Source organism: Papilio machaon, chromosome 19 (assembly GCF_912999745.1).
Source record: "Papilio machaon chromosome 19, ilPapMach1.1, whole genome shotgun sequence".
Taxonomy (NCBI): Eukaryota; Metazoa; Arthropoda; class Insecta; order Lepidoptera; family Papilionidae; genus Papilio; species Papilio machaon.
Window position 1 is genome coordinate 1,063,113 of NC_060004.1, and position 10,302 is coordinate 1,073,414.

The following is a 10,302-nucleotide window of genomic DNA, read 5'->3' on the forward strand; positions in this document are numbered from 1 at the left end:
AAATGCGTTGCATACTAAATGCATAGAGGTGTACGGAAAAAGGAATTTATCCCTTTCTTATACATCCCCTTTCTAGGTACCTATATTCACTTTTTCTTTAATTATTACTTATTGGATGGGACGGGGAGTAGTATTAGAGTAGACAACAGTTCTCAGACGAAACGCTAAATTACTTCTACTTCACCTCCATGTTCTGTGTTTTTTTTTATATTATAAATACGCCGAAACAGCGAAGCGACCGCTGCTATAGACATCCGCAATTGTAGATGCATTGCCTACCTTTAATCGATGTAGGACTAAGACGATTAACTGCTGCTGCAGACTCGACCTCTATGGTCAATCTATAATAGATACCCAGGACTTAGATGGTTTTATATCTATGGGTCATTCATTCAATAATGAAATATTTATTTGATGATAAAAATTGAGATCCATTTTATAATCATTGGGCATGTTTTATGACGTATATACGTTATATACGTGACGTTTATATTTTTGTAATGGAAACGAGAATGCATTCAAATGTTACGGCTACCTCACAATAAGACGGGATGTTGTAAAAACGCACTTTTACGCCTATCGTATTTAACTAGCCGGGGTCTGTTTGCCGCACGCTTCCGGACCACTTCCGGACAGACAGACATCTTTATGTAATAAACTTGTGTCGGCGTCCGTCCGTCTGCGAAGCTACTATTAACGTCTTTTGTCGTCTCAGATTCTTTATAACAGTCTTCCGGCTTTTTTCCGACCTTTTGTTGAATATATGGTGCGCTAATTTGTATTGTATCTATTCTTGGAATTTATGGCAAGGTTGCTTGTGTCCTTTGGTAAATAAAAAAAAACAATTTGACAGAGGGACTTTTTAACTTTATTGTTGTTTTTAAACAATTACAACAGTTAGTTAACGACAATAAAATAACGAAAGCAAAGAGTTATACAATTGAATTGTATATTTTAATATTATATACTAGCTTTTACCCGCGACTCCGTCCGCGCGGAATAAAAATTAGAAAACGGGGTAAAAATTATCCTATGTCCGTTTCCTGGTTCTACCTGCCCACCAATTTTCAGTCAAATCGATTCAGCCGTTCTTGAGTTATAAATCGTGTAACTAACACGACTTTCTTTTATATACATATGTAGATTATCATTTTCAGTGAACAATTTAACACTCAATCGATTTATTTTTAACTGTATCTTAGATAAGAATTGATCGTTTTGTATTATCTGTAGGAAGTAGGTAATTAAAACGCATTATCGTTTGGACTTCCTGTGACATAATATGTTAATAATATTATAAATGCGAAAGTTTAGATGGATGGATGTTTGTTTGAAGGTATGCCTGAAACGGCTCAACAGATCTCGCTGAAATTTGGTTCAGTAGAACATAGTCTGGAAGAACATAGAGGCTACTTATTAAGTTTTTTTTTAATTCCTCGCGGATGGAGTCGTGGGCAACAGCTATAACAAATAAAGACAAGCATTGGTATTTTAAATTATAATTACTTCTCTCAAGTTGTACGGACCCTATTACCTACATCCAAATCCAATTAGTCAGTATGCTTTAAAACTTATTTAATAAACCATATAATAAATCTTTTAACTATCACCACCATGCAGCTGTCATTTAAATTTAAAATGGGCAATACATAAAAATGTCAAAAATACTACGTTACTAAACAACTTTTTGGAACGAAGTTCCTTATCGCGCGTTGTGAAAGGGGGCTAGACGGAAAAAATTCTTACGAAAAGTTGTCACGACACTTTTTGCTATAGTAAGTATGTTAACGACGAATGAGCGCTACTTCACCATGGCAACGACGTGACAATATATAACGAAAATTCATAGAAATAAAATGTACTTCTTGTGAAGACTTAAGTTTTTTATTCATAGAATAAACATTGGTTCCTTCACTAATAAATAGAAAGGAACTTCGTTCCATCCAGGTGTCCCTTGACACCTCTCAAGTTTTTATTTCAATCTTTTGGCTGCAGATTTTAAAACATACCTATAGCTAGGTAAATAGGTACTATTCCTTAAACGTGAGATCCCATAGCTAGGCTAAGGTCTCACGGTTATAAACATAAAACAACAGTCAGGTAAACGTTTAAAAGTATTTGTATCCCACTGGACATGTACGTGACTTTAATCCAGGAAAGTCCGTGTTTTTTTTTCAATGTCGTCAATAATGTTTCGGCCATCGCATTATGTTTACCGGACGTGGTGTGTAAACATCTTTACAATATCGCTTTGGTCTTGACTCGTCTTCAATAACGCAGAGGAAATGTATAATAAAACATTTTTTTGTATAACGTTCCCTTAATTGATGTCAGGACGAAGGAAGCTTTTGAATATTTGTATTAATGTGTACAACCAAGGGAAAGTAATGTAGCTATTATTTTTTAAGGTGCTAGTAATCTTTAAATTAAAATATGACCGAATTTGATCAAATTTCTAATTTTACCCTGTAAGTCAATTTTAGATTTCATTAATCATCATCATCATCATCATCAACCTGCCCTTATCCCTATGTAGGGTCGGCACAGTATGTACTACTCCTCCATACATCTCTATCAGCCGTCATAGCCGTTTAGATTTCATTAATATAAATATAAAATAAGTTGCCTTCTTTAAAAAAAAAAACACCCGCATCGATGCACGTATTTAAAAAAAAAACAAATGTCACTGAGCGGAAGTGGCGGCAAACGGTAGAAATGTGACAACAAGAAAAAGCCTTTATGTGTACAACAATGGCCTCAAACTGATCCTATTTCTGGATAAAGTCTTGCGTCAAGCCGGAACCGGCTAAACAGCTTATTTTTCTGAAGGCAGAATGAGAAATTAGTTACATCCGTTAAGGTTAGCTGTCAAACTTTGACGGGATTGCCGCCAATTGCAAAAAATACATGTATCCTCAACATTTTGGTGTAAAATTTTAATTTTTTCAACATAACTTTTTTGTAGCAATCTCTTATCGATTAAATTAGTTTGTACTTATTATTATTAGACGAGAACACTTTATTAATACCTTTTCAATGAACAGAGACAAATTTGAGACTAAGATGCTGTATTCTGAGCTATGTAAAAGCAGCTAGAATAATCTGTGTAACCTAGACTAGTGTAAGATTAAGGATAGAGAGTCTTTTATTTTGAACACATTCAATTTTTAGTACACGTTACCCAAAGACATCGGTGGCTCAGGGATACTCAAGTACTTGTATCTGCAACTCCTGGGTTCGAATCCCGCCATGTACCAATGTGTTTTTCGATTTACATATGTGTATTTATCATATACATATCTGAGAAAAAGTTCCGTGTCCTTCAGTAGGAACAATTAACTGATGTTGATGTTACCTAAAGGTTACTTACCCCTGGCTACTTTTTCAAGCGACAGGCGCGCGGCGTGCACGTGGCAACGATTCTGCCGTCTACAGACGCTCGTGAACTTTTTACATAACTTTTTATAAGCGGCCTGAAATCTAAAACTTACATTTGCCTTAACTTAATCATTGCTTAACAAATTAAACAGTTAACGCTGATGTTAGTGGTATATGTTTTAATTAATAATTGTTTTGCAGTGATTGTTTTATGAAAGCGCAGACACTAACTACGAGTATTAAATTATTATAATATGTTTACTTAAAGATAGCTTTTTAGTGTTTCTTAGGAATTAAAGTATAATTCATTGTTGCTGTATTAAATACATTTGGGTTTATAATTATTTTAACGATCCAATTTTCTTAAATTAATTTGTAAAAAGTAAATTAAGATCACACCCTTCAGGGTTTTTGATTCCTCACTCAGTTTTTAAAACAAAACAACTTGTCTGTGCTCTGTGTTTTTTTTTAAGTATGATGGGCAAATGAGCGGGTCGCTAAGTCAAGTGCTTATGGAAGTTAAAAGCAATCGTGTTCATTAATTTTCTTTTTTACTATCTACTAATGGAAGATGTTAATTTTAACGCTATCATAATGAGCTAAAACTGAATACCAGAGTGTTGCCAGAAAAAATATTTCGGCCGGAAACAAGCGACCCGTTCCGAGTTAATTGCCAATGGATGTCATTTTTTTATTTCGGTAAAACAAAAAATGTCAACATTAGGGTGGTCTAAATAAGGTCCGTTATTTAGTAAGGTCAGTTTTGTTGGATTTATCAAGGATATTGAGTTTTTTTTGTGGCGTTGAACATTTTGACGTAAAGCAATTAAATCAGGTCGCCGTATTACAGATTCAATTCGTTAAAAAAAACTTTCTCTAAACAGATAAGATATGGCGACGCGCCAATTCAGTATTTCCGATTGCGATTGTTTTGCATTTCAATTGCATATCACAAGGTCGACCGACGGTTACTTCCTATGAATCACAGAACTAGTCATTCATACGATCATACGTAACCTAATGAATAGGATAATAATGAGAGAAATTTATATATCAAGTAAATAATGAGAGAATTATAATCGAACTTTTTTAACCTTATTACCACTTAAATTCAGGTCAAGCGCTAATTTATTCATAAAAATTAATCAATGAAGAGATCAGGCATCGTTTAAGTTCCAAGTTTAATTCTTCACGTAAAACAATATTAGATTTTTAGACCTAAACTGAAGGCAAATCAATAAAAGTACTTTTAACTTCTCGATTCCATGTTCCTGAAAGTCGCGAGCACTTTGTAATTTTTTTCTCTTAAAGTTTTTTTAACTAAGAAAGACTCAAAAAACGGTAATCAGTCCGAAAGTATGCATTACACGTTCAACGCTACCGATTTGAGAGTTTATTTTAACACATACATACATCATCAGCTATACGTACTATACGTTCCCACTCAGGGGCTGGGTGCCTACCCTATGTCGGAGGTAACAAGGCCTTAGTCAATCACGCTGGCCCAGTGCGGGTTCGTTGACTTCACACATATCTTTTAATTTCTTCTCAGCATAGGTGGGCACAGTTAATCAAAAAGTTAACTTCGTTAATCGTTAATTCGTTAAATAAAAATTTAACTTCGTTAATCGTTAAAGCGTTTAATTTACGAAAATTTAACGCAAGTTAAAGTTAACAGTTAAAGTTAATTTTTGTTTATATTACGAGTATAAGGCGCAAGCGGGAAATGGTCATATGAATAATCTCCGAATCGTATGGACCGATTTTGTCGAGACTTTCAATAGTTTAGTTATATAATATACTAAAATATAATTTAGACAATAGGAGCGATGTACTAATGCCTGTACCATAATAATGACATAGCATGCACTAGTTACACACACTTATATACTACACTGACAATGATGGACAATTGACTTTTTCAGTCAATTTTTTTTCGACAATCCGACGTCACGGAATTAGATAGCTAACTAAATTTAGACAACACAAATTTTCTATTAAACAGTTAAGACATGTGATAATATTCATAAAAAAAAAAAAACAATCAAAACTTTTGTGCAGTATTTACATTTATCTGTTACTATTTGCTCCCGGATATTCATTTGCTCTTACTTCAACAACTGAACATTTAATTTTATGTATAATTTGGTAATATTTTTTTTTTATTTTAGCTAAGGACCCACGAACAGACTTATAATTTTTTACGTACTTTTTATTTATTAATATAGATTTATTAATAAAACTTCTAACATCAGAGGAAACTTATTATAACATTGATAAATAAATTATATAACCAATCCAGTGATACATCTCAACACATCAAACTATACAACTGAGATGCCTTCGATAACTTCTATCATCTAATGATCTATCGTCCGATCTATTGTTATATGTTAAATCAAGTTAAATTACTCTCAGTGTATAATATATAGCACAAGTTACACGACATAACGAAAACAACCGATCGCGGGTGATGTCTTCTCTCTTTCTTATCACCTATAAAATCGTTATAGTTCATTAGTAAGAATATGTTTTGAATTATTTTCAACGACATTCGATTAATTTTAAAATAAACTTTCGATATACGTAAATAATCGATGTCTTTTTGTAAAGGTCACTTGTGGCGAAATTTCATATATTAAATTTAGTATAACACAGTTTAACATTATTTCACTAACATAATTATTTTATCTTTTTCCTCATTCTTTCTCGTTTTGTCGTATACTTTTTTTGTAAACAAACAAATTATCTTCGCTATTGTCTTCGCGCAGCGCACGTGCATCCCCGACCATTAGAAGGGTTGGGGCCATAAATCCATCGTGTTCGTTATCGTATTCTCTGTGCGGCTGTCCATTTGATCCTTTGTTCATATTTTTAAAATGTAAAATTATTTTTCGTAGAATATGAAGAAACCCCAAAAAAACAAACGACGGTAATAAACACTTAAATCCCTTTTGTTTTTGAGGAACGTTTATTGCGTGCACATTTCGTCTTTCGAATGTTTAAATTTTTTTTTTCATTGTTTGTTTCTTATCTACGCAATGACAAAATAATCCTATTTGTACGCTTTTTCAAATGAACCATAAACTATTTTTTTTTAATATTTTTTGTTGTCTTTAAACTCCAAAATTAAAATAAACATTTTGTCTGCAACAAAGTTTAGTTGTATTTTAGGTACGACGTTGAAGAGTAATGCACACTCGATTATTTTGACTGCAATTCAACGCAGAGTTTATCTTTTTTAATAGATTTTGCGTCTCACGTATAACAATTATTGTATTAAGAGTAAAGTGTTGTGTCGAATCTTATGTTGATTTTATAACAAAGTCTTGTTCTAAAAAAAGTGATGTTAAATAAATGAAAACCAGTTTTAAAGTGAATAAAATGTAATAAAGACTTTTCGAGATATTTGTGTAAATGTGAAAAAATTAATAAACTTTGAAGGTGTCTAACGCCTAAACTTCGCAATATTTGATAGAGGTAAGTTTGTTTAAATCGTCACTATTTTCTAACAAGGATTCTGTGGTACTCTTTTGATCACGTCTATCCCGGCCGCTCGGTGTATTGTATTTGTATAACATGCATCACACTCGCTCGTTCTCGTTCTCTCTCGTTCCCGTTCACCATTCGACTCGCCGACGGTCGCCGAACATAGCCGAACTTACGAATGTAGCCTGTTGCATAATTTAAATAAAATGACAACACGTCAATAAGTGTCTATTGTGACAATTAACGGACTAAATTAACGGAAGTAAAATTTAACGGAAGTTAACAAGAGCGTTAACACTTTTTGAATTTAACTTAAAAGTTAATCCGTTAAGGAAAATGTTAACTTCGTTAATTAACGATTAACGGATTAACGAGTTAATGCCCACCTTTGCTTCTCAGAAATGTGCGGGTTGCATGACGATGTTTTCATTCACCGTAAGAACGTCGGATAAATGTATATATGAAAATCAAGAATTGTAAAAGACATTGCTATATGTCGGGTTTCGAACTCGGGACCTGCATATTACAAGTCAAGGGTTTAACCCCTGAGCCACCTCTTCTTTTAATACATACATGGCACGTATTAAATGCAGACAATGCAAAATGTTATGTAGATTTCTTTTTATGTTAAAATTAGGTACAGTCCTAAACACATTTCTCTTAAGGTTCATAAATCTTTCTCTGTGACAGTGATAGATCCAGCAACAACAATATTTCTTGGATGTAAGAATATGATAGTTCGGCCAGTGTAATTCACGATCACACATTCGCCAGCCAAAATAATTTGAATCCACGTTCCTTTACCACCCTTTTATTATAATAAAACGATAGGAAGATGGTATTTGACGGAGGATAAGAAGATCACGATAAGGGGAAATATGCTTTTTCCGAGCATCACTCCTTCCTTGATGGACAAATGCAACGCATCTGCAATTGCTTCGCTATTTCGGCGAATTCAGGTGCCCTTATACTTCCATGCCACCTTTCAATATAATTAAAAATCTATATAAGGTTTGTATGAACTCAACATACTGCGTGTACATGTAAGTAATTACTAAAACTAGGGGCTAGATTAAAAATAATTAACGTACTATTAAGGAAGTGTCGACGTGCGTTAGTTGTACAGGATACAAATGCAAAACGGCTCCGCGCCGTCAGTAATAAAACTTCATTGTGGGCTAGCTTCCCGGTCGGATGCGCCCTCCGGCGTTTATCCGGCCCAAAGAAAGCCGGCAATTGTTACCACCGGAGGTATCGACCTCTTCCTCCTTACAAACCGTATCCTTTTCTTTATAAGACGTTTTAACTGACTTGGACGCTATATCCTTGAGTTATATATGTCACTTTATAGCATACTAGCTGTTGCCCGAGGTACGTTCGCGCGGAATTAAAAAAAAACTTAATAAGTAGACTTAGATTTCAGACTATGTTCTACATCTGTGTCAAATTTCATCAAGATACGTTGAGCCGTTCTGGAGATACCTTCAAACAAACATCCATCCATCTAAACTTTCACATTTATATTAGTATGATTATCAAGTGAAATGACTCCCACACATCAGACATGAGCAATCAATATATTTGCAGTTATTTACCTGTAATAAACTGAGCAATTGTAAACTTCGTTAGTTTATAAAATGTCAGCAAACTGTAAAATGAAAAAAAAAACAAAATGAAATAAAGTTGATTTTTATTACAAAACTTGTCATATATTAATTGATTCAATAGCTTAATTCAAAATTAAATAATAACTATTGGAAATAAATTAACACAGTCTTCTGCATGAATAACAATAGCTTTGTTCAAGCTTAAACAGGCAATACCGTTGAACCTAGACAAGAAGTAGTCTAAGAGACCATAATCATTTTCTCGCTTAGTCTATGCCAAGTTTCTTCCTTATAAAGGTTGTTTATGGGCACCGGACAATGACTCTCGCTTATAAAGATTTCGCGCTTATCCAAATATGACTGTATTTACTTCAGTGATTGTCAAACTTATTTCATTCACCGCCCCCTTTGAAAATCAATTATATTTCAGAGCCCCCTAATTTTTATTCAGAACTAAAACTTAAAAACCACAATTTCGTTACTTTAATTAATTTCAATGCCCCCCATTTTTTGGGCCCCTTATCGCCCCCTCCTAGGTTTCAAACGCATCAAGGGGGCGTTATCGCTCACTTTGAGAAACACTGATATAGTTGGACCATGACCCCTATACAAATTTTCATTACAGTTCTTTTTTCTGCTAAAAGTGAAATAGTTATAAACATACTCTTATCTCATTATTTATTAGACTTGACTATGTAGTTATTATAACACTATGAAAAGGTTTGGAATAAGTTGCCTGCGTCAGTGTTTCCATCCATAACATGGGTGCCTTCAATAGTAGAGTAACTAAGGTAATGTGTACCATACCATCCTTCCAGCATAGACACTTACCATCAAGTAAGTTTGTCAAGTACTGGTTTATTAACATAAAAAAAACTATGTTACTTTACACTATTTGTTATATAAAATAAGAATTCTTTTTGTTTACCAAATTATACATTATAATTTTTTATATTAGGGTATTTATTTAATACATTCAATATTTAACTTGATTGGCAAAGTAATTTTAATAAATAAATTGTATTAGCACAAGAATTGTTAATGTATCTTTAGTTTTTATAATTCAAGGGATCACTACAAGCATTGTTTTACTAATTATTATGTCAGTTAGAAGTTAAAATAGATAGATAGTCTAATTATTATACTAAGCTCGTCCTAGAGGCACAATAAAAGAGAGCATATCTCCAGTAGCGCCCCATAACACTCTATTCATCTGGAACACGGTCACCCAAGCGATAAGGGCACAGGCCCATACTGCTGCCCCCACTGCACTTATCAGTACATCTGTAATTATCAGAATGTTTTAAAAGATTGTTCAATGGCAACATATATTACTTATTGAGAAAATTAATGTTATCTAACAAATCCGTGTCTGAAATCGTATAAATTTAAAATTTTTACTCCAATTTCATCCTAAGATAAAAATTTGGTACTAAATCTTACATTTTTTTATCTGTTTTTGCTCTTCAAATGGTGGTTTTACGAAAGCTTCGTTGAAGAACCACACAGCATTTACAGCCCATGCGAATGGCAGTAAGAGGCAACCAACTGTAAAATAACAATTATGAAATGAAATTGCAGTACTAACAGGATTCCTGATATCTTCTTAGTTAACTGATATAAAAACCGTACCTCTAAAATACCATCTACACAACTGCAGCTTTTTATCATTGGGAAGTCTATTTAAATCCATTTCAATGACTTATTATAACTGATATTGTACACAATCGAGAAATAATAAGAAATTTTTATTATAATGCCAAAATCAAAAATTATGACAACATGTCAAAGTCAACATCAAACACTCAACACTGGCGAATCAAGTGGA

General features: G+C 33.4%; 1 protein-coding gene across 1 annotated transcript; it reads right to left on the reverse strand.

The window, feature by feature from the left end:
- Positions 1-9,532: 9,532 nt before the first annotated feature.
- LOC106710916 (gamma-secretase subunit pen-2) lies at positions 9,533-10,240 on the reverse strand. The gene is made up of 3 exons (XM_014503104.2): positions 10,107-10,240; positions 9,918-10,022; positions 9,533-9,758 (listed from the first exon to the last, which is right to left on the reverse strand). Exons 1-3 carry the CDS (start codon positions 10,165-10,167, stop codon positions 9,619-9,621), a joined length of 306 nt encoding a protein of 101 aa, XP_014358590.2. The 5' UTR covers positions 10,168-10,240; the 3' UTR covers positions 9,533-9,618.
- Positions 10,241-10,302: the final 62 nt, after the last annotated feature.

Coding starts and splice junctions, on each gene's coding strand:
- LOC106710916 (XM_014503104.2), bottom strand. CDS start 10,167: ATGGATTTAAATAGACTTCCCAATGATAAAAAGCTGCAGTTGTGTAGA. Junction 10,023..10,106: donor GTGTAGATGGTATTTTAGAG/GTACGGTTTTTA, acceptor GTTATTTTACAG/TTGGTTGCCTCTTACTGCCA. Junction 9,759..9,917: donor GCAAAAACAGATAAAAAAAT/GTAAGATTTAGT, acceptor TGATAATTACAG/ATGTACTGATAAGTGCAGTG.